This window comes from Tamandua tetradactyla, chromosome 16 (genome assembly GCF_023851605.1).
Source record: "Tamandua tetradactyla isolate mTamTet1 chromosome 16, mTamTet1.pri, whole genome shotgun sequence".
Lineage (NCBI taxonomy): Eukaryota > Metazoa > Chordata > Mammalia > Pilosa > Myrmecophagidae > Tamandua > Tamandua tetradactyla.
In genome coordinates this window covers 83432410-83456584 of record NC_135342.1, presented here as the reverse complement: position 1 = coordinate 83456584, position 24175 = coordinate 83432410, and the positions used below count along the sequence as shown (strand labels likewise).

The window sequence follows — 24175 nt, the reverse complement described above, 5'->3', positions numbered from 1 at the left end:
ACCTTCCTGGGCTCCTGGGGGGAGCTGTCGGGGTGCGGGCCATATTGGCACCCACCCAGCTCTCTGTGGTGCCTGTTTGCTCATGACATGGGGAAGGGGCCTCCCCAGGGGCCATCCGTGCCTCTGCCCTCAGCCCACCCCAGCTGCTCTCAACTGGGCCCCACAGAGGGTCAGCGAGAGGCACTGGGAAGAAGGCAAAAGGAAGGAAGCTTTGGAAAATACAGTTTTCCTGGTCAAGGATTATACAAAACTCAGAAATAAGAAATAACAATGTTTGTCCTGTGCTGCCTTCATTCACCTCTCTTTGGGGTCAGGTTTTAACGTCCAGCTTTCTTGTTCATTTGCTCTGCAACGAAAGGAGGCTTGGTCCCCGGCAGGTGCGCGGTGGACACTGCTCGCACTAGATGCTGCTGTCCAGACAAGGCTCCCACCTGGCCTGCCCCGCACCTGGCTTACCTGTGCCCTCCCCTTGCTGGGTGCTGGTCCCAGGCTCACCAGGACCAGCTCTCACTCACTCTGGTCTGGGGCACATGAGCAGCACAGGCTAAGCTGCAGGAACACCCAGGGGCCATGGGGAGGTGGGCCTGGAGAGCGCCTTGCTCTGCTCCAAAGGGCGTGATGTGGGGGAGGACCCCTAGGACTGAGGGCAGGTCGTGCACAGGGCTCAGCCTCCCTGGGAAAGTGTGGTTCAGCTGGCCCAAGCTGCTGGGTGGGCATGGGCTCTGGGAGGGTCTCATCATGACCGAGGAAGCACAGCACCGGGTGCTGGAGGCTCTCCTTGGCCTGGCCCCCTGAGCTGGAGGAGATGGACATGCTTCCCTCTCTGAGAACACAGCTGGCCTGTGGCACATTCACTTGTCTCTTTGAGACGGAACACAGGGAGGGCTGCTTGCCAAGAGCCGCAGAAGCTTGGAGACATTGTTGGTATCTGGACGTAACCAAGAGCAGGTCCCCTCCCAGCTTTGCGTCTGGTTGGTGGCCCTCTGTTGTCCAGGTGAATGTGCTGTGCTGTGGCAACTCCCTCCATGACCCCCAAGCACTGGGCAAGACCAGGTGTCCAGTGTCTGGTGGGGGCGGAGATGGGGCAGAAGACCACAGGCCTGACTGGATCAGTGGGAAAGCGGCCTGCAGGGCTGGCCACTCTCAGCAGCAGGCCAGGCTGACTGGGCACTACTCGTGCCACATCTCCCATTTCCTTGCTGAGCTTGATGAGAGTCTGTTTTTAAAAGTCTTTGTCACTGAAGGTATTTATGGATGAAACTGTACATCTGGGGTTTCCTTCAAATTATCCTGCCTACCTTTTATAAATGTTTACTTTTCCATAGTAAAAACTTTAAAACTATTTTAGTGTGGCTCAGGTTTCCTGCTTCCTGTTCTGCTGAAGCCTCCGTCCCGTCCTCTGTGTCTCCGGGCTTCATTCCCAGAACACGGGGCTCTTCTCTGCTCTCTCGGGTGTTTTTATTCGACAACTCACTCTCCCAGGATGAGGCCCAGGAACACCTCCCTGCCGCGTCCTACACTTGCTGGCTGCTCACGGCTGAGTCTGGGGGTGGGGGGCCCTCCTGGGAGCCTGGAGAGAGGAGGGCAGAGGACTGAATAAAGCTGGCTTCTGTGACACAGTGGGAAATGGGCCGTGGGGGATTGGCAGTGCTCTAGCAGCGCTGTCCTGGGGGCAGAGAGGGCGGTGAGGGGCGGGGCCTGCACCGGAGAGCCCCTGTGGAAAGGACTGTGGCGGGACAGGAGGGGTGTTGGTTTATTGGAACAGGCCACTAATTCAGAATTTAGGGACTGACCTTTGCCCAGACTGTCGGTTATTCTTCCTCTCTGGTGTGAAGGGGCCGCACTGTACCCGCCCACAGTGCATTGCCCCAGGCGGCACAGCAGGGGCCCACACAGTGGGGGATAGTCTCCTGTAGGCCTGTTTGGAAGAGAGCTGAGGGAGGGACAGCAGCCCGGCTGTAAATGTGATGGTGTGTGGGGTCCTTAAGACCACCATGGGGTTTGGTGAATTGCTGAGAGGGCCCCAAGACTCAGCATGTCGCCAAGCGCACACTGCAGCATCTCACAGCGGAAGCAGCCGGTGTGGGGCAGGGCTGGCTCTGGGGGAGACCCGTGGCTGCTCCCACATGGGCTCTGGATTGCGCAGTACCTGGGGGCTACAGCGAGTGCCCACTGCCTGTCCTCCGGGCACATCTGGCTAAGGTCAGGTGCCCACTCCCCTCCTCTGGCATTGTATCACTTGCTGTATTCCCCCAGGCTTTGGTGGGAGGGTGGTGAGAATACCATCTCCAGCTGCCAGACACAGCCCGGCTCAGAAAGGCTGAGTCAGTGCTGCTGGGGCGTGAAACTAAATGTGTGCAGGGCCCCGAGAAAGGACCATGTTGCAGCTAGACTGTTGTCCTCAAGCAAGGGGCGGGCAGGAAGCCCAGGGAGTGGCCACACATGAGGAAGGGACGGTCACACTGCTGCTGCCGGCTCCTGAGGACGGCGAGGGCACGGGTGAAAGCGCTCTGCACGCTTGCAGAGGATGATGCTCCATACAGGCAGAAGCATGGTGTGCTCTCAGAGGAGTCGCCCTGCAGTGGGGGGCGGGGGCTGCAGGCCCCCAGGGAACTGTCCGTCACCAGTGGGGGTGGGGGCACGGCCTGAGGAGGGGCACAGAGCAGGTGTGGGAGCTCTCCTCTGCAGTCTCTCTCTTCCTTGGTCTGCTTCCCAAGACCCTGTTCTCCTCAGCGCCTTTGCCTGTGCTCACTGCAGACCCCTTGTGCCTCTCCAGGGCCACCGTCCACCCACACACTCACGAGAGGGGCTTGGGGTCCTGTCCAGCAGCCCTGCCCCCCCAGCCCAAGCACAAGGAAAGTCTCGGACATCTCACTTGGAGCTGCCTACTTGCTATCTCTCTCAGTTGGTAGATACCCCTCGGAATGCCCAGAAGTTCTCCTCCCTTCCATGTGGGCAGCAGAAACAAAAACAAGCGCAGCGTCCGGGACGTGCCAGCCCTTCCTGCGGCATCAGCGCAGCCCCTGCCCAGAAGCCCCTTTTCCGGAGCTGCCGGGCCGGAGGGTCTCTCAGGCAGCCCTGGCCAGGGCACTGAGCTGAGCCTCGGAGGGGCAGGGGAGTAGTGCCCACGTTTCCCGAGTGGCATGGGAGGCAGCTGTGAGCTGCTGTTGGCTGAGGGTTCGGGCGGCAAAGAAAATAGATCCTGCCTGTACTTCCAGCTTATGAAAAGTCGAAGCAGAAGAGGGTACAGGGTGGGGGACAGGCAGGGTCTCTGTGAGGTGTAGGCAGGGGTGTGCTATCCCCACAGGCTCAGGGAGCTCCCTGACAGGCTCTCTGCCCTGAGGGTACAGGAATGAACCCCCACATCCTACCACCCCCAAAGGCTCCCCTGGCCCTGATGACAGCTCTGTCCTCAGAAAGCGCAGCACGATGCACGGCGGAGCATGATGCTAGGGGGGATATGATACTGGGGGGGCTCAAGAGCAAGGCAGGTACGAGTCGAAGGGCCGTAGGGCAGGTGGGCGGCCATTTTTACAGCCCCTTTCCTACCGGGAGCAGGAGGGTCTCCAGCCAGGGCCAAGCCGTGCTGGTGTCTCTGCCAAGCCTGCGCACTTTCAGCCTTTAGGGCCCAAGGTAGCCACCTGCCCAGGCTTTTTAATCAGTTTACTGGTGATGTGGAGAAACGCTCTTGAATTTGACATAAAATGTTATCTTTGGATTATGTACTTACTGACAGATTGTTTAGTTATTCTAACAATTGTAAACGACCACTAGGAATATCATTTTGGGAAATTTTCCCCTCAGAATTCTCACCTGAGACCAATTTGATTTTTTTCTTTTGTGATGTACATACTGTACAATTCACCCTTCTCAAGTGTGCAATCCAGTGGTCTTAGTCTGTTCACACCATGTGTGGCCCCCACCACCACCCAACTCTGAATGTTTGCAGTCCCTACCCCACCCCACACGCACCCTCCTGCCGCGTGACAGGTCAGAGCCTCATGCCCTCGCCTCATGCCCTCTCACAGCTGGAACGCATTTTTAACGCATGGCCTGGGTAGGGCAGGCTGTGTCTGTCCATCTGTCTTTCCACCGACAGGCTCTGGCCACTCTGAATGGGGCACTATGAGCAGGTTTCTGGCTGCATACTTCTCGCGGGGCCCTTGTGGGGTCAGGTGGTGAGTCCACACACGCTCTCGGCAGCCTACACACACCCCGTGGTTAGTGGCCCTCCTGTAGGCGAGGTGCCACGTGCTGGCCTCACCTGCATCTCTCCACAGTGTGGAGCACCTGCTCATGTGCTGATTGGCCATTCAGCATCTTCTTTGGAAAGTCCAGCCGTTCAGGCCCTTTGCCCATTTTTGATGGGCTTCTATGTCTTTCTGTTGTTGAGCTGTGGGGTTCTGTGTGTATTGTGGACACGGCCACCTGTCTGAGCGATGACTTGCAGATGCTTCCCCTGTGCTGTGGGTTGTCTTTTCACTGTCTTGATGGTGCCCTTTGATGCACAAAATTTTTAAGTCTTGATGAAGTTCCTGTTATCTGTTTTTTTTTCTAATATAGGTGTATTTTTTTCTTCATGCTTTTGGTGTCTGTGCTGATTTGAAATGATGTATGTACCCTAGAAAAGCCATGTTTTAATCCTAATCCCATTTTGTAAAGGCAGCCGTTTCTTCTAATTCCTATTCAGTACTGTATGCCTGAAACTGTAATCAGATCATCTCCCCGGAGATGCGATTTAATCAAGAGTGGTTGTTAAGCTGGATTAGGAGCACCGATTGGGTGGGTCTCGATAAGTTTCTGGAGTCCTATAAAAGAGGAGAAGAGATTCAGAGAGAGCAGAGCAGAACGACATAGCCATGAGAAGCAGAGTCCACCAGCCAGCGACCTTTCGAGATGAAGAAGGAAAATGGCCCCCCAGGGAGCTTCATGAAACAGGAAGCCAGGAGAAGAGGCTAGCAGATGACGCCGTGTTCGCCATGTGCCCTTCCAGATGAGAGAGAAGCCCTGACTGTGTTCGCCATGTGCCTTCTCACTTGACAGAGAAACCCTGAACTTCATTGGCCTTCTTGAACCAAGGTATTTTTCCCTGGATGGCTTAGATTGGACATTTCTATAGACTTGTTTTAATTGGGACATTTTCTTGGCCTTAGAATTTGTTTTTACCGTCCCCATCTTATCAAGAGAGGATGTTGAAATTTAGGAGGGTTTGAGTGCTTCCACCCTCTGTCCTGGGCAATGGGTGCTCGAGCAGCCCCTTGGAAAGAGCTGCAGTGCCTCTGGAGCAGGCGGGAAGTCATGGGAAGGGCAGACACAGGAATTCAGACAGAAATGTCATTAGTTTAATTTGTGGGCCAGTGGGGAAATCAGTGGTTTCTGATCAGATGTATCCAAACAACGCACAGTTGAGCTGTCAGAGAAAGCCTGTCGTCCCTCCTGCCATCGACAGGTGTGCCCGAGTGCACTCGAGCAGCTGCATGCGCTGGGAATCAGTCAGGGGGCGTTTTTGCAGCCATACCTGGCACTGTAGGTGGGGAGGGTGGGACACAAACCTATGGGTTTCTGCTTTGAAAGACCTTAAAACACAGTTTGTGAACTTTGATATTGTTGGATTAAAACAAAACCCGCTGTGCCCTGTCGTGCTGCCCTGTGCGTCCAGGCAGGATTGTCCAGTCACAACTTTGGGGCGGAGCTGGGGTGGGGCTTGGGCCCTGGGCCCTTTATGGCACAGTACAGACCCCAGGGTCAAGTACTTTGGAGTAATTCTGCATTTGTTTTATTAAAAAAAAAAAAAAGAAAAAAAAATAGAAACACCAAATTGAGAAACTCTCATCTGGGTGATTGCTGGTTCAGTGCTTTCCCATGCTGTGAGGTGGGTCCGGGCAGCAACTCATCCGTCGTACAGCTGCTCTGCTCCTGAGCACTGTGTCGAGAGTTGGGCACAGACCACTGGTCTCTGACCCATGCAGGGCTGGCCCCAAGCTGACAGGACACTGACTCCCTCCTAGGCTGGCCATGGACACAGGGCCAGGCAGAGATGTCCTCTTGAGGGAGTGTGCACTCTCAGCAAGAGCCCTCTCCTCTTAAGGCTGCTCAGATTTTACTCCGATTATCGGAGAATATCTTGTGAAACAGATTAAATTAAATGTGTCAAAGCACTTAGAGCAGTTGAAAAAGAATTGACCCAAGGGGGAGAAATGGGAATTAAATTGGAAGGCTGTGGTGTTCCAAGTACCCAGAATGGGATGAGAGGCATGGAGCCAGGGACCTATACAGATGGTCTGCTAAAAAGAAAAGCGGTTATGGTTTACTGCAGTGAGAAGACAGAGATTAAAACCAGCCTAGGAAAAAGGCACTTGGGGAGGAGAGAGACTGGTGAATCACAGAGGCAGCACCCAGCCTCCCAGTGAGGGGTGTGGCAGCAGCACAGAGCAGGGCCCATTGGGGAAGGTCGAGCTACAGGGGCCAGTCATCTAGGTGTGGCCTGCCCGTGAACCAACTGACCTTCGCCACTCAGGGTTGGGCCTGTGTCTTGGGCCCCCAAAAGCAGAGTCAGCATAAATGATCAGGCATGGCCCTAGGTCTCAGGCAGAAAGGACACTTGAATCTGGGCAGGTACTGCAGGAGCTCGCAGGTCCTAAAACCTGGGGCACGTGCAGGGACCCTCCATTGCTCAGAGGCTGGGTCTTCATTGGGTTCTACAGTGATCGCTGCCGGCAGGCACCGCTGGAACCCCGTGGTTGACTGTGTCATCCTGTTTCCCCGGGACTTAGAACAACCAAAGTCCGTGAGCAGGTGCCCCATGGGTCAGCGTAAGTGATGAGGAAAAGCAGTGAGCCACGGTGTTCCCTCTTCCTGGGCCTTGGTCTATGGCAAGTGTCTTGAGGAGTGTGGGTGCCACTGGGAGTCCCCAGGAAGCTTCCCCCAGGCCCTACCCGCTTGCACAGCACACTCTGGGGAGAGCCCCTGCCCGAGAGCCCCCTGCACCCAGCACCAGAGCCCAGGGCCACCGTGAACCAGGCAGTGTGTCGCCAGCTTCTCCAGCTTCTGGCCCTCTTCAGTCCCAGCAGGGCCTGCTCCTTGCAGACTGCACTGGGTAAGAGGGAGGGGGCAGGCAGGGAGTGGGAGGCTCAGTCCTAGGGCAGGAAACTGTTGAATGGATACTGGGAAAAGGATCTCCTCAAGTGCTCTGAGCCCAGGAGGAGGAGTTGGAGGCTGCCTTCCTGAATAGTGCCCAGCTGGATGGAGAACCTCAGAGTGGAGCCCCCACAGCTGTCTCCATGTGCTGAGGAACATTCCATCTCGCCTGCTCATCTCGAGATCCCCTCTGCTCATGAGATGGGGCAGCCTCAGGGCTGCCCGTGGCTAAGCTGGACTCCCCTAGGACAGCAACCTCTAGACCCACCCAAAGTCCAGAGACAAGCTTTTCTCTCCACTCTGTAGGAGTGGAAAGCCCGCTCTTGGAGCTATAATGGAGCTCCGTGTCGAATGACTAAGGAATTATGTGCTTCAAATCATAGAATTACTCCAAATGCAGACAGAAGGTGCTTCACGGTGTGCAGCTGCTGGTGGAATCCCACCCCCAGAAGGCGCATATGGGTTTCAAAGCTGGGTCCTGGGAGCAGGAACCCATTTGTCAATTGGACGTTTGAGACATTTCTGGTTCAGGTGCCCACACTGGTGAGGGGTCCTCAGTCCAGTGTGACCAGAAGTAAGTTGGACATGGAAGTGAGCCCTGGGAGAAGCTGAAAGCCAGTAGAACCCAGAAGAGAAAGGAGAAGACGCCACGTGCATTGCCACAGGGTGACCAGCAGGGACCGACGCACACCAGCAACCAGCCTCCAGAGCCGTGATGTGATCGTCTGGGAGAAAGCCTTGCTTCGATGTACTTCTTGTACCCAGTGAACTTTGAATGTTTAAGCCAGCCCACTGGTAGGGTATTTATTTAAGCAGCCAGGAAACTCATGTAGTCACCTGGGTCTCAACGCAGAATACGCTGGAAGGAGACATGGGGGCCACCCGGCCATGCCAGGGCCTATAGGCTGCAACCAGAGGACGAGGACGCTGTGCTGTGCTGCCCCAGCATGTCCACAACAGGCAGCAGCCATGCTGGTGCGGTCGGGCTGGAAGGTTTCTGCGTGGTGGCAGAGAGACCTGAAGCCCACAGAGATGGCGACGGCTTAAGCTGCCACCACTGGCTTTCCTGCACCACTCGTGGACATGCCCCTTCATGGCCTCAGCAGAGCTCTTTTGAGCACAAGGCCTCTGGCTGCTTTTTGCTGCCCACTCCCTCCTCCTCCCAGCCCAGGCTGTGCCCACCAGGCTGGACTGACTCTGTACACCAACTTCCAATGACCCTGAGCCTCTCTGTGCCACCTGGCTCCTGGGCCCTCTAGAGAAAGGGACCGCTGTGCCCACCAGGTTCCTTTTATGTTGCGACTTCAGACCCTGCCCTGCCTCCCCCAGTCTGCACCTGAGCTCACAGCACCCATAGCTGGGGGTAAGCGGGCTTGCTCACGTGTTGGTCATAAACTCTGCCATTCTGGGTCATCAGGTTGTGCACTCAGCCTGATCCTCAGATTTTCATCGCTTATAGCTATGTGGTGCTTCATCGGGTGGTTCTGGGCAGGAGTGACATTTAGAGGCGCACCAGTGAGTGTGCACTGTCTATACCCCTGATTGGGGGAGTTCCTTCAGCCCCCAGCTCCATCCTGTGGAAAGAATTTGAAAGTTTTGAAACAAAATGACCCTCTGATGATTCTGCTTTAAATGCTGTTGCAGATAAAGGTCGCTTAGATCCTTTGTGCCAGCTCTGGTATAAAGGCTGCTCATTCTCTGTCACTGTTTACACAGTAGCCATGTAAACCAGACCTGGGATGTACAAGCAGCAGTGTCGGGGGACCTAAGTGTGGCCAGCATGCACCTTGTGCCGAGGAGTGCACTCCTCCTGTGACAAGTTGTGATGCCGTGGGCTGAGTCAGCACGATGGTTGGGGTCGTCTCTGCTTGTTCCGCCTGCTGTGCACAGACTTGGGGTGTGGGGTCAGCCCACAGCCCTAACCCCTGTGCTCAGCAGGTTGCATGTGGAATGGGATGACCTGGCCCATCCTTCTGATGGGCAAAGACAGGATACTTTCTGGAATTGACTCCTTTATGGGTCAGATGGTGGTCGCTGCATGTGCAAGCGTGCAGCCAGGGTTTTGCTGGCGAGTGCTGAGGCCACTGCTGCGGGCTGAGCCTGCGTAGGGCAGTGTCTGAAAAAGCAGTTTAAAACCGTTTTTAAGGGACTAGCAGTTGCCTAACAAAAAGTCTTCTTAGGAGGATGGAGACGTGAGGACCTGTCGTGGGCCTGAGAGGTTTGGGGCGACTACCCCCGGGCCCTGGGGGGCAAACACGATGGCAGCTTGTGCAGTGGCGAGGCAGTCGCACCATCTGTCTCCTCCCGTTCTTTATAGAAGTCACCTCTGGGGTCACTTCACACAGCCAAGGGAGCCTCTTCAGCAGCCCTGGAGGAGCAGCTTTGCTAAAAGCAGGCTTGCGTGTAAGGGTGGGTCAGCTCCTCAGAGGACTTGCTGCAGAGACACCCCACCCCCCGCCCCCACTGATTGCCCTCTGCACCTCAGTGAGATAGAAAACTTCAGAACCAACCTGCTCGCCCTGTGCGATCAGATCCTGGGAGACTTGGGGTGTCTCTGCTCTTCCCATCCCGACTCTCTTAAATGAAACAGCACAATGTATTTCTGCTCCAGGCTGGCAGGGTATTTTGTAATAGTTCAGCTAGTGGAGGATTTGCTTATCATGCAGAGGCGAGGGTGGACGTTCGGCGCTGCTGCCCGTGTCTCGTTAGTCCTCTGTGTTGATGCTTTTAGATGCCTCCAGTTCAGTCCATGTTGAGGCCCCGCAAGGCTGGTGCATCCCTCCCCGCACCAGGGCATGAAATGGAGGCTCCTAGAAGCAAGAAGAAAGGTACAGTACCGACCCGTTGGCCTTGATTTTTCTTTTTTAACTACCTTTGCCATTTTATACCTGCACTGTTTGTTGGGGGGCGGGAAGGGAAGGTTAACTTTATGTACAGACCATCTGCTTGAGAGAAACAACAGGCGGGGACCGCCGCCCCCCATCCCCACCCCCGCCCAGGTCATGGCGCTCAGCCATCCCAGGCTGCACGCGGTGCCGTGTGCGCCTGAGGTTTGGGGCGGCCTTGCAGAGTGCCTGAGTGGCTCATGCCAGCCGTGGGGTGGACGAGGTTCAGCAGGATATTTGGTGGTCACTGGGCATTTAAATTGCATCTCGCAGTTGTTGCTGGAATGTTAAGTGCTGCTGGCCGTGTCCCTCCCCCTCCACGGCCTTTCCTTTGCTCTGCCAACTGTCAGGGGGAACAGAAGGCACAGGCCGCGCCTGAGGTGTTGAGGGGGGATCTGGGTTGTGAGTCTCCCCCTCCTTTCCCTGTCCCCTGCCACACAGAGAAGCAGGGCCCTGAGCGCAAGAGGATCCGGAAGGAGCCTGCCCCACGCAAGGCTGGTCTGCTCTTCGGCATGGGGCTGTCAGGGATCCGCGCCGGCTACCCGCTGTCCGAGCGCCAGCAGGTGGCGCTCCTCATGCAGATGACGGCCGAAGAGTCGGCCAATAGCCCGGGTGAGGCGCGGGGTCGGGCCGGGATGGGTGGCGGGCAGAGGTGAGTCCCCGGCTGTGGCCCCCTCCGGTGACACTGCCCTGTCCCTCCTTGGCTGCAGTGGAGACCACACCAAAGCATTCCTCCCAGGCTGCCATGTGCCAGAAGGGGACGCCCAACTCTGCCTCAAAAACCAAAGATAAAGTCAACAAGAGAAACGAGCGCGGGGAGACACGCCTGCACCGCGCCGCCATCCGGGGGGACGCCCGGCGCATCAAGGAGCTCATCAGCGAGGGGGCGGACGTCAACGTCAAGGACTTCGCAGGTGAGAGCTGGGCCCTTCCGTGCGCACGCTTGTGCCACGGAGAAAGCCAATTAGGGCATTTTCTTGGCTTTCATCGTTTTTAAGATGATTGAGAAATTGAAAATTTTACTGTGCTATGCTGAGTTTTTAAAACCCCAGTTCTGTGCATTAAGAATTTGCTCTTCCAGACTCCTGGAGGGGGTCTGGTCCCTGCCACAGCACCCCTCGCCAGGCCCCCAAAACTCAAGTGGGAAAACAACAAAACGATCCAACCTGCCCCAGATTCTCTTAATTTGGGTCAGAATGTGCGTTCATCTCCCTGTCTCAGTAAAGGCTTGGCCTGGTTTTTTAAAGAGCCCCAGGATTGGAATTTGGTGCACCCTTTTTTGCATAAAATACTTGCGTTATGCATAACACTATCAGCAAACCCTAAATTTGTTTCTTAAAAGAGGAACGAGAACGTATTGAAGCAATCCATATGTAGAATTTGGCACCTTTGTGGTTTAGAAGCACATCTCCCTAAGTCAGGGTTGTTCTGGCCAAGCTGTGTGTCCCGCGGAGCTGTCCTCACTGAGCGGGCTCAGGGCCCCAGGGCGGGAGCCAGCTGTGCAGCTCCAATGAGCGGTTTCTCAACCTGTCTCGAGTTGTGCTTTGCCCCAGGCTCGGCACACTGGGTGCTTGCTGGCTGCTGCCGAGGGCGTTTCTCGTGGCAGATGAGCCCTCCAGACTGTTTGTCTGAAGAGTGAACAGAGCACCTGGTGCCGCGGGGCATGGGGTGGCTGTGGCCTGCACCTCTCGCTGAGCTGTCGGCCTGTGTGCAGGACGGTCCCTCAGACCAGCATGTTCGCGGTGTTTAGGGAGTCCCAGAAGCACTGCCTCAAGACACAAGTGGGGTCTCTAGGGTTAAGTAACCTATGCCACAAGTGTCTTTCCAGGCTGGACGGCGCTGCACGAGGCTTGCAATCGGGGCTACTACGATGTGGCGAAGCAGCTGCTGGCAGCAGGCGCAGAAGTCAACACCAAGGGCCTGGATGACGACACGCCGCTGCATGACGCCGCCAACAACGGCCACTACAAGGTGGGCCCTCCCTGTCCCAGCATGCCACGCGGCTCTGTGCCTCTTCCTCGCTGCCCTGCAGGTTCTGGGGTAACTGCGAGATGGGTTCCTCCTGCCCAGAAGGCCTTGCCATCCCATTGGATGCCCCTTCCTGGCTTTCTTGTCCCAGTCAGCACATGGACGGCTACCTCTAGGACGGACATTCGCAGCCCTCACTGTGAGGGGGGCAGTGTCCTTTCCTCTGCCCACAGGGCCAGGCTGGGTGGACAGCGCAGGAAGGCGTGCCCAGGAGGTTTGGCCAGGTGTGCTGCTGTCAGGGCCAGCAGGATCGAGGCGAACAGCACTCACGGCCAGTCTGTCGGTGCCCAGTGTGAACGCCAAGTACAGTTTCCCCTGGAAGGACTCAGGTTCTTTTGGAGAAGTGGCCGTGCCAGGTCTGAGGCAGGAAATGTTTGTGTGTGTCTGTCACGTCGTGCCCCAGACAGCATGGCACGCAGAACGTGAGAGGGTGTCAGGGAGGCCACCAGCACCCCGTGGGGGCCCCAGCCCAGATCGGTGTGTACCGTGTGTGGTGAGGTTGAGGATGGCAGCAGAACAAGCTGGCAGATCTGCACAAGCCTGGGACCTGCAGCCAGCTCCACTGGGTGTGGCTCTGGGTGCCAGCGGGCCAGCACCGCCTGCACTGTGGACGCTGTGGGAGCACGACCGGTCACCAGCAGGCGCAGTCTGTGGACCTTTTTGGGTCTCAATTCAAATGTAATTGTAACCAAATAAAAGGTTTTCAATTTGCACGTACTGTATATTTGATATTAACAAATTATAGTTAATTTTTTAGATAAGATAATGCCCTTATAGAGTTTGTTCTTTTGGCTTATGTGTGGCTTTGCAGAGACCCAAGGAGGCGTGAAAGAGACGTCCCGGTTACTGTTCAGGGTGAAAGTTGGGATCATGGCCAACGGCCTTTCCTGTCAGAAAACTGGAGCCTAGAGGTGGCCTTGGATTCTGACAGGCAAGAGAGAGATGTGGGCAGGGAGGCCGTTGATGGAGGTCTTACCCTCTTCCCCTGAACTCACGTGGCACCTGTGAGGGTCTCCTGTCACCTCTGCACTGGTGGCATGCAGACCACCTGCCGCTGTCAACAGCTGCACCCTCAGGATGGCAGCGTGCTCATTGCAGCATTTAGTCTAAGGGATACAAAGCCACGTGGAACCTTGTCCCTCACTGTGACTCTTGAAAAGCTCCAGCCTGAGCACTTAATTTATGCCCAGAACTACTATTTGGGCCAAGGAGAAGAGATGGGGAAGACCCATCCCTGCTCTTAGGGTAGTTATGTTCTGGTTAGAAGATTTTAAGACTACTCAAACCCATTTAATCTTTTTTTTTTTTTTTAATTTTTTATTGATACAACGACATACACGCACATACGTTCTTAACATACAAAGGACCCTTCTAGACCCACACACTGAGATATTCTCATTTAAGGATGGGACTTCCGGGCTCTGGGGGCATGCGCAGGTGTTGTGGAAGGAAGGCTGGCTGTGGGCTGGGTACACTGCCTGGTGCACTGTATGGGAAAGGGGTCGTTACTCAGATCTCGATAACTCTGTAATTTCCATCCTTAAACTCTTCATCATGAAGATATCAGACTCTGGGAACCTGGTGTGGTAGATAGTGACGGCCTGCAGAGGTCCACGTCCTCCTCCTCAGAATCATGGACGTGGTCCCTGTGCGCCAGAGGGGCCTGTGGACGTGACGATAAGTCCGGGGTCATGACGGACACTGGGTCATCCAGGTGGTCCTTAAAAGCTGAGACTCTCTCCTGGCTGGGTCAGAAGGAGGAGAGAGTTGAAACGTGAGAGGGACTTGACCTGCCCTTGCTGGCTTTGAAGATGGAGGAAGAGGCCACAGGCCAAGGAGGCCAAGGGACCAGCCCTCAGCTGATGGCAGGGACAGGGGATCTCTGTCCCCTCGCTGTGAGGAGCCAGACTCTACCATCACCTGAGGGAACAAGGAATGGCTTCTTGCCCAGTCCCCAGAAAGGAAGCAGCCCTGTGAGGCCGGAGCTGGCTCCTGAGCTCCAGACGTGGGACAGAAGCTACTGAGTCTGGTCATCTGTTACCACAGCAGCTGGGCATTGTTCCACGTGGAAAACTTTGTACTGGTTAACATGATGGAAGGTGTAAATATACTGAGGGAAAGAAACAGGTTATGTAAGTAATGGGAGTTTGAATTAAATTTTATTAAAAATTATTTCAGTACTTGAATCTCAAGCCAGAATAAAGACCAAAAGTTGAGATCAAATTTAATATTTGTACTTGAGTTCAGCACCTCGGCTATCCTAGGCATGTGGAGCACAGGCTGCTGATTATCAGTGGTTGAACAGCCACTGCAAACACGGGGAAGAGGCTGCCTTAGTTTTCATCATAAATGAAAATATAAAATAAACCTGCTTAAGGAGGCTTGGTCTTGTGTCCTCTATTCTACCCCCAGCACCCTCTGCCACTGTCTAGGGAGTGCCTAGGCCACCAGCCTAGGCCCAGGAACTGGGCCAGGAGCTCTGCCACAGCTGCCCCATCAGGTTAGGCCCCGGCTCTGGGGTGCGCCGCACCCAGGTGTGACTTCCCTAACAGCCATCGCTCTTTCGTTTGAAGGTGGTGAAGTTGTTGTTACGGTACGGAGGGAACCCGCAGCAAAGCAACAGAAAAGGCGAGACACCACTGAAAGTTGCCAGCTCGCCCACAATGGTGAACCTGCTGCTAGGCAAAGGCACATACACGTCCAGCGAGGAGAGCTCCACGGGTAAGACCGGCCACGAGGGCGTCAGGGGGGACAGCCCACTGGGGCAGGAGGGTTGCAGAAGGGGTCTCATGCACATTCACTCTCAGAAGAAACGTACAGGGCCTCCTCTTCGGAGTTTTGAGCAAACCTTTCTCTGATTTCCTCCTGCTGGTGGCTGGCCTGAGGTTTAACCAAGGCGAGCTCAGTGTTTGTTCAGCGGCAGTAGATGAAAGCAAGACGGAAGTTGGGCCCTAGCCTACTTAGAACGCAGAGCCCTGGGGCCGGCTTTGAAGCTGCCTTCTGAAATGCCTCTCCCCTTTTCCAGCAGAGAGCTCAGAAGAAGAAGATGCCCCGTCCTTTGCCCCCTCCAGCTCCATCGACGGCAACAACACAGACTCTGAGTTTGAGAAGGGTCTGAAGCACAAGGCCAAGACCCCTGAGCCCCAGAAGATGGCCACGCCTGTGAAGGACGAGTACGAGTTTGATGAAGACGACGAGCAAGACAGAGTCCCTCCAGTGGATGATAAACATTTATTAAAAAAAGACTACAGAAAAGAAACTAAATCAAATAGTTTTATTTCTATACCCAAAATGGAGGTTAAAAGTTATGCTAAAAATAACACAATTGCACCAAAGAAAGTTGCTCATCGCATCTTGTCAGACTCATCAGACGAAGAGGAGGTGGGTGTGGCTGTGGGGACAGGAGAGAAACTCAGACTGTCGGCTCACGCGATATTGCCCAGTAATAAAACCCGAGACCCTTTGAGTTCCAAGCAGCAGAAAGAAAAAAATAAAGTGAAAAAGAAGCGAAAGAAAGAAACAAAAGGCAAAGAGGTTCGGTTTGGCAAAAGGAATGACAAGTTCTGCTCCTCTGAGTCTGAGAGCGAGTCCCTGGAGAGCGAGGGGGATGACGGGGGCTCGGTGAGCAGCTCTGGCGGCATCAAGGGGTCTCCGCTGGTGCTGAAGGACCCCTCTCTGTTCAGCTCCCTCTCGGCTTCCTCCACGTCCTCTCATGGGAGCTCTGCCTCCCAGAAGCAGCACCCGAACCACAGTGAGCAGCATGCCAAGCCCTGGAGGGCAGACAACTGGAAAACCATTTCCTCTCCCGCCTGGTCAGAGGTCAGCTCTCTCTCAGACTCCACAAGGACGAGACTGACGAGCGAGTCCGACTACCCATCCGAGGGCTCCAGCGTGGAGTCCCCAAAGCCCGTCAGAAAGAAGCAGGAGCACAGGAAGAGGGGCAGCCTCCAGAGCACGCTCTCGGAGAAAAAGAATTCATTCCACTCCGGTGTGGATGGTGCCATCCCAAAGCTGGATAAGGAGGGGAAAATCATCAAAAAACATAAAACAAAACACAAACACAAAAACAAAGAGAAAGGACAGTGCTCAGTTAGTCAAGAACTTAAACTGAAAAGTTTTACTTACGAATACGAGGACGCCAAGCAGAAGCCAGACAAGGCTCTGCTTGTAGATAACGATATTCCCACAGAAAGTAAGTTAAAAGTGCTAAAGCATGATCGAGAACATTTTAAGAAAGAAGAGAGACTTAGCAAACTGAAGTCTGAAGAAAAAGAGTGGCTATTTAAAGATGAGATAATAAAGGTCTCCAAAGATGAGAAATCATTAAAGAGAATCAAAGACCTAAGTAAAGACATTGGCCGGTCTTTCCGAGAGGAGAAAGAGCGCTGGAATAAAGTAGAAAAGGAGAAACTGATGAAGGAAAAGTCTCCAAAAGAGGAAAAAATGAGACTTTGCAAAGAGGAAAGGAAGAAAAAGTCAAAAGACAGGCCCTCAAAATTAGAGAAGAAGAGTGATTTAAAAGAGGACAGAATTTCAAAAGAGAAGGAGAAGGCTTTCAAAGAAGACAAAGAAAAACTCAGAAAAGAGAAAGTTTATAGGGAAGATTCTGCTTTTGATGAATATTGTAACAAAAACCAGTTTTTGGAGAATGAGGACACCAAATTCAGCCTTTCTGACGACCAGCAAGAGCGGTGGTTCTCTGACTTGTCAGACTCGTCCTTTGATTTCAAAGGGGAAGACAGTTGGGATTCTGCAGTGACAGATTACAGGGAGATTAAAAATGACTCAGTGGCCAAGCTCATCCTGGGGACAGTAAAAGAAGATGCCAAGGACAAGAAGCGGGACAGCAAAAACCGGGAGAAAAGGGACTTCACTGACAGACGTGGGGACAGAGACTCTTTCTTTAGAAAGAAGGACAGGGATTACTTGGATAAAACCTCTGAAAAGAGAAAAGACCAGACTGAAAAACATAAAAGTGTCCCTAGCTATCTGTTAGAAAAGGACAAAAAGAGGAAGGAGTCCAGTGAAGGCGCGAAGGAGCGGAAAGACAGGGACCCGGGCGAGCTGTGCCGGGACCGGAAGGACGGCCTCGAGGGTCCCCGAGAGCGGAAGGACGCCCGCGCTAGGCCGGACGAGGCGCACAGGGACGACCCGAGGGAGTACAGCTGCGACGGCTTCTTCAAGGACAGGTCTGACTCGGACTTTGTGAAGAGCCTGGAGTCCTGGGAGAGGCACCATTTGGTGAAAGAAAAGGATAAAAAAGACGGAATGGATAAGGAAAAAAGAGAAAAGGTAAAATCCGAAAAATATAAAGATAAGTCCAGTGACAAAGACAAAAATGAAAAATCTATCCTTGAAAAAAGTCAGAAGGACAAAGAATTTGATAAGTGTTTTAAGGAGAAAAAAGATACTAAGGAAAAGCATAAAGATATGCATAGCAAAGACAAAGAAAGAAAAACTTCTCTTGATCAAGTTAAAGAAAAAAAGGAAAAGACTTTCCCTGGAATTACCTCAGAGGACTTCTCTGAAAAAAAAGACGAGAAAAAGGGTAAAGAGAAAAGCTGGTATATTGCAGATATATTCACAGATGAAAGTGAAGATGACAAAGATGATTACGCTGCAAGTGGATTCAAACTCGGAGAGGCCGGCGAAGGGCAGCGGGCAGACAGCATCCAGGACAGAGAGGATGGGAAAGAGCCCTTCCCTCTGGACAAACACAGAAAGTACTCCTCTGATAAGCAACACTCAGAGAAACAGAAAGATAAGGAATCCAAAGAAAAGAAGAAGGAAAAAGGAGCCACTGAAGGGGGGAAAGACAAGAAGGAAAAAATCTTTGAAAAGCACAAAGAGAAGAAGGATAAAGAGTGTACAGAAAAATATAAGGACAGGAAGGACAGAACTTCAGTTGACTCTATTCAAGAAAAGAAAAAGAAACTCCCTGAAAAGGTTGAAAAGAAGCACTCTACTGAAGACAAGGTTAAAAGTAAGCACAAAGAAAAGTCAGATAAAGAACACTCCAAAGAGAGGAAGTCTTTGAAAAGTGCCGAGATGGAAAAAAGCTTGTTGGAAAAGTTGGAAGAAGAAGCCCTTCATGAATATCGAGAAGACTCCAATGATAAAATCAGCGAGATTTCGTCCGACAGCTTCACAGACCGAGGGCAGGACCCGGGCCTCAGTGTCCTTCTGGACGCATCTCCCACAGAAACCCTGGAGGACAAGGCCAGGGAGAATTCCTGCTTCCAGGAGAAGCTGAAGGAGAAAGAAAGGCACAGACATTCCTCCTCCTCATCCAAGAAAAGCCACGAGCGGGAGAGAGCAAAGAGAGAGAAGGCCGAGAAAAAGGAAAAGAGTGAGGACGTGAGCAACCGAAAGGAGTCAAGCCAGCACGAGAAGGAGCTCCTAGAAGCCGAAGCTTATGGTGTTTCCTATAATACAAAAGCCGACTTAGATGATGACTTAGACAAAACCATTGAATTGTTTTCTGCTGAAAAGAAAGACAAAAATGATTCTGAAAGAGAACCTTCCAAGAAGATAGAAAAGGAACTGAAGCCTTATGGGTCTGGTGCCATTAGCATCCTAAAAGAGAAGAAGAGGAGAGAGAAACACCGGGAGAAGTGGAGGGATGAGAGAGAGAAACACAGAGAGAAGCACACAGACGGGTTCTTGAAACATCACAAGGATGAACAGAAGCCTGGAGCTAAAGACAAGGACAACCCTCCAAATTCTTTTAAAGATAAGTCAAAGGAGGAAAACCTGAAACTCAGCGAAACTAAGCTGAAGGAGAAATTCAAGGAAAACCAAGAGAAAGAAAAGAGCGAATCGGTCAAGATCAGCAATGGCAGTGACAAGGCGCCACCACCCAAGGACTCTGCCAAGAAGGAGGGTAGCAGGCCCAGAGAGAAGCTTTTGGGAGATGGCGATCTGATGATGACAAGCTTTGAGAGAATGCTCTCCCAAAAAGACCTAGAGATTGAAGAACGCCACAAAAGGCACAAGGAGAGAATGAAGCAGATGGAGAAGCTGAGGCACAGGTCTGGGGACCCCAAGCTCAAAGACAGAGTGAAGCCGGCAGAGGACTCACGGAAGAAGGGCCTGGAGGTTCCCCCCAGAAAACCCATGGGGCCCGACTTGCAGTTTAAAGACAGAAAGCTCAAAGAATCCATTGCATTGGCTCCCACTCCACCAGCTACCGAAAATAAAACAGCCCCTGGACCTGTGGCGGAGTCCAAGGACTGGTTGGCGGGGCCTCCTATGAAGGAGGCCCTGCCTGCGTCTCCAAGACCGGACCAGGGCCGGCCCACGGGGGTCCCCACACCCGCGTCAGTGGTATCGTGCCCCAGCTACGAGGAGGTGATGCACACCCCCAGGACCCCATCGTGCAGCGCCGACGACTACACAGACCTCATGTTCGACTGCGCCGACCCCCAGCACACGCTCCCCGCCTCCACCACCTCCACCAGCGCCTGCTCCCCATCCCTCTTCGACAGGTTCACAGCTGTGTCAGGGGGGCTTTCCGAAAACCCAAGCCAGACTCCGACAAGGACTCTCTCCACAAACCTCTACCGCTCAATCTCTGTTGACATCAGAAGGACCCCTGAAGAAGAGTTCAGCGTTGGGGACAAGCTCTTCAGGCAGCAGAGTGTTCCTGCCACAGCCCACTATGGCTCCCCAGTGCAGCACTTAATAGAAGAGAAGGTCCCTTTACCCCCAGGTCCCACAGAGAAGTTCCCATGCTTATCTCCCGGGTATTACTCTCCAGATTACGGGGTCCCCTCGCCCAAAGGTGACGCTCTGCACTGCACCCCTGCAAATGTTAATGCCACACGCTCACCAGAAGGTGTTTTCTCAAGTTTACAAGCAAAGTCGTCGCCTTCCCACAGAGATGAGCTGTTGGTGCCTTCCATGGAAGGGGCCCTTCCCCCTGATCTGGACGCCACGGAGGACCAGCAGGCCACTGCCGCCATCATCCCGCCTGAGCCCAACTACCTGGAGCCCCTGGACGAGGGTCCGTTCAGCACTGTCATCACCGAAGAGGACCCCGTGGAGTGGGCTCAGCCCGTGGCCTCCGAGCAGCCTCTTTCTTCCAGCCTCATCGGGGGTGCCTCAGAAAGCGCTGTCAGCTGGCCCATGGGGCCAGACCTGCTGCTCAAGTCTCCCCAGAGATTTGCTGAGTCCCCCCGGCCCTTCTGTCCTGCAGAGTCCTCCCACCCTGCTGCACCAGCGCCATTCATCCCCACGGAGCCCCCTTACCCCGTCTCCCCAATTTCATACTCATTATCAGTCCCTGACCCAGGACTCGAGGATGCCAAAGGTGGGGTCGTCAATGCACTTGCAGCTGAGCTCTCAGTTCCACAAGAGCCAGCGCCTTATGCCTCCCCCTCCAGGCTGGGGGCCTTCTTCAGTAACTGCAAGCCCCTCCCTGAGGTGGTCTCCGACTTGCCCCCTGAGCCCACCTGTGTAGCCACCGTGGCTCAGGTGGAGGCTCTGGGGTCCCTAGAAAGTAACTTCCTGGAAAACAGCCACAGCGTCTCTGCCCTCAGCCAGGATGAACCAGTTGCCTGGCCCGACCCTTTCACAAACTCCGAAGACGACCTGGACCTAGGGCCGTTTTCACTGCCAGAACTTCCTCTTCAAAGTAAAGATGTTTCCGATGTTGAAACAGAACCGATGGAAGAGAGCCCTGTGGTTCCTCCAGAAACTACCCCTCCAGGAGCCCCCGGGACCATGAGCAGTGGGGAGCCCCCCGCTTCGAATGAGGAGCAGCCACAGCCTCTGCCTGCTCAGACGTCTGCTCAGCTCTCCACTGAGCCCGAGCCCTCAGAGGAGCCAGAAGGAGAAGGGCCTCCGGAGGCCACTCTGGACGCCAGGGATGGGTCCCAAGAGAACACTCCGGAGGACCTGGACTCCAGTTCAGTGCCTGTGCCAGCCCCCACAGAGCCCTCTGAGTTGGGGAGCAGAGATGAGGAAGCCGAGGTCCTGGCCATACCCCACTGTGCTGCCGAAACCCCCCCTGCAGACTCCTCAACCCAGGCCCACTCTGCAGGCGGGGCCAGCCCCCAGGATCAGGGTGGGGCCAGTGCTGCTTGCCAGGCCGAGGCCTCTCCAGACAGCGTCCAGCTAGAAGCTACAGAACCAGTCCCGAGGCCCACAGCCGAAGCCCCAAAGCCTCCTAAGGTGGAGGAGATCCCGCAGCGCATCACCAGGAACCGGGCACAGATGCTGGCCAGCCAGAGCAAGCAGAACCTCAGCCCCCCTGAGAAGGAGCTCCCACCAGCTGCAGCCCCTGCGGCTAGGGCCAAGGGCCGTGTCACCGAGGAGGACGACGCCCAGGCCCAGCACCCCCGCAAACGCCGGTTTCAGCGCTCCAGCCAGCAGCTGCAGCAGCAGCTCCACACGTCCACCCAGCAGACCCGGGAGATGATCCAGCAGACCCTGGCAGCCATTGTGGACGCCATCAAGCTGGATGACATCGAGCCCTACCACAGCGACAGGTCCAACCCCTACTTTGAGTACCTGCAGATCAGGAAGAAGATCGAGGAGAAGCGGAAAATCCTCTGCTACATCACACCCCAGGCCCCGCAGTGCTACGCTGAGTACGTCACCTACACCGGCTCCTACCTCCTGGATGGCAAGCCGCTCAGCAAGCTCCACATTCCAGTGGTGAGTTGTTCTCCTCAGTAGAGCTTGTCCTGGCAGGCCACAGCCAGAACCGCAGCCACAGCATGCATCCCCGATGGGGACAAGGAGGGTTTGGCCCTGCCTGCCTTCACGTCCCCATGCGCAGTTTCTCCTCCACTGTGGGCGAGCCCAGGTCTCTGGTTGCCCAAGCACCTGGGCCCTTCCCCTCACTGGTCTCTCTGGGAGAAGGCCTTGTTGGGCTTCTTCCCCCAAAGCAGGCAGAGGATGATGAATTTGCTGTTAGGGCCGTGGGGGCCACGCCCCATCAACACAGGGTCCTGGGCCCCGCAGTGCCCCCTCTTATCGCCCTGGGACCTGGCCCTCGCCAAGCTGCTGAGCTGCAGGGGCCACGTCGGCTTTACTTGGGCTCCAAGATTAGAACGAAGTTCCCACCCTCTGCAGGTGAGGGCCAGGGTTTCCAGTACAGCAGCTGGGGTAGAACGCTGCCTCTCCTCATAAACGTGTCCCACCCCACCCCAGACACTGAGCATCTCTGGGCACGGCAGGCTGCCGAGACCTGGGCTCATCCCCTCTGTGTGCCTGCCGCCAGACGACAGGTTGGGTTACTAGTTTCAGGAAAATAAGCCCTCAGACTTTTCTATTTGGGAAGACCGTTTTATACTTTTTTTTTCCTTTTTTAATTTCAGTTATTGAAACAAAACAGTAACATCATTGTAGAAAGATTAGGAAATAGAGAAAAGAGGAAGATAAAATTCAGTATATCCTACCACCTAGAATTAACCACTGTTGATACCGTTTGCACATCCTTCCTTGTCTCTGTTTTCTGCTGGGACTCCTATCTTTTTTATAAGCAAAGCTCCCTTCATGTCCCTGAATGCAGCAGGAGGGATTCCTGATGACCGCAGCAGCCCGATCAGCGTCAGGGAGGGGCGGGCTGCGGGGTGTAGGGCTCATTTCCAGGGAAGCCAGCCCTGTCCCTACTGCTGCTCCCAGGACAGCAGCAGCCCCCCTCCACCCCCCCGAGCCTTGCTCAGAGCCCTTGGAGGAGCCTGCAGCTGGCTTCAGCGGCACTGCGGGGAGTGAGGCCTGGTTCTGCACAGAGGGTTGCCCTGGGGGGCCGGCTTTCTGCAGGCGCTCACTCTAGGTTTCCCTCGCTGTAACTTCTTTCAGGGAGTAATTCAGAGAAAGTTAAAACATTGGCGTCTTGTCTGTACCCATAACTTGGCTTTGAGTTTCACAGGCCTGCAACCCTAAATGCCCCATGCCGGCTTCTCGGCCCTGGGCTCACACCCACTTCGCCGGGGGGCAGAGCAGGAGGCGTCATGGGCAAAGCTGCCAACTGAAGAGAACTAGCTAGATGTTATCAGTATTGTTTTTAATCTTGAACTCTTTTTTAAAAAACAGCACAGTCTGCACACTGCTTACCCAGCCTCTCCCGGGGCTGACCCTCCTCCAGGCTCCTCCTTTGCTCAGTGTTTGTCGCCTTCTCTCGGGACCAGCTGTTCTGTCGCCTCTCGGTGTGCTGGGCTTGTCCGCCGTTCCACAACTAGACTGGACAGGTGTTGGGAGTAGGAAGGTCTCACATGGTGCCGAGGTGCTGTCTGTGGCTTTTTCCCTTGGCCGTTGGCACGTGCCGGGAAGGTGCACAGCACCTCCCCAGACCTCTGCCCATCGATGTGAGCCTGCCCCACCCCCTTTATCAGCTGGAACCGACTGTGTGAGTGATACCTGGTGGTATTTATCATGTAGACTCAGGTGCTTGGCCTCGGCCTTCAGGAGCCCTCCAGACTGAACTCTGTGTCTGCCAACACAACCCCCTCAGCCTGTTCCCACCCCGCTGCCCTTTCTTCCCACCCAGCATGGGTGTCACCCTCTTCTCCCAGGAGCCCGGGTTCCTTTTCCTGAGAGCAGGGTTTAGGACAAGACCCAGGCTGCGTGTGCGATCTCAGGGTTGCTGCTCGGCCTGAGAGGCACAGCCCGTTGGCACCCAGCACGCTCATTTCTGCATCTCTCGCGGGCACAGATAGGAAAGAAGCCTTCACCTGTGCTTATTTGTACCTTCTTTCGCCCACAGTAGGCGAGCCTCCATGTTTATCCCCAGGGCACATGCAGAGACATCTGAGCTGCTGGCTTCACCCCCATCAGAGGGCAGCAGGACATGGGGCGCTTCCTGCCTTCAGCCTGACAGTGTCCAGCTGAGTCCCCAGCCCTATCCCCACCACCAAAGAGTGGCAACCTGGCCCCCTGGTGACAGTTCGTATCCACTGGGGCCCCCCACATCCTGGCTGGGGAGTATGTGAAACCATATTCTGGTTCCAAGACTTGGAGCAATCAATACACAAAGTAGACCCCCGAGGGCCCCTCCTCCCCACGCTCCTCCTTCCCGTCCACCCCCAGACCAGTCTCTTTAGCCTCTGCTTTACCTTTGCTGTGTTTCACCTTCCCCAGTGAGCACTGCCCTTGTGATTCTGTATCATCTTCTTTGC

At 54.6% G+C, this 24175-nt stretch overlaps 1 protein-coding gene across 18 annotated transcripts in view; it reads left to right on the top strand.

Moving 5' to 3' along the window:
* ANKRD11 (ankyrin repeat domain containing 11) overlaps positions 1–24175 on the top strand; it is a 236433-nt gene that overhangs the window by 197411 nt on the left and 14847 nt on the right. For 14 of the 18 annotated variants that reach the window (XM_077133294.1, XM_077133305.1, XM_077133309.1 and 11 more), the window contains 5 exons: positions 10464–10634; positions 10733–10936; positions 11851–11993; positions 14624–14771; positions 15076–21710. In XM_077133294.1, the coding sequence (XP_076989409.1) occupies positions 10464–10634; positions 10733–10936; positions 11851–11993; positions 14624–14771; positions 15076–21710 (7301 nt within the window). Of the gene's footprint in view, positions 1–9868; positions 9966–10463; positions 10635–10732; positions 10937–11850; positions 11994–14623; positions 14772–15075; positions 21711–24175 lie in introns of all 18 variants that reach the window. The other 4 variants (XM_077133293.1, XM_077133304.1, XM_077133307.1 and 1 more) reach the window with 3 other exon arrangements.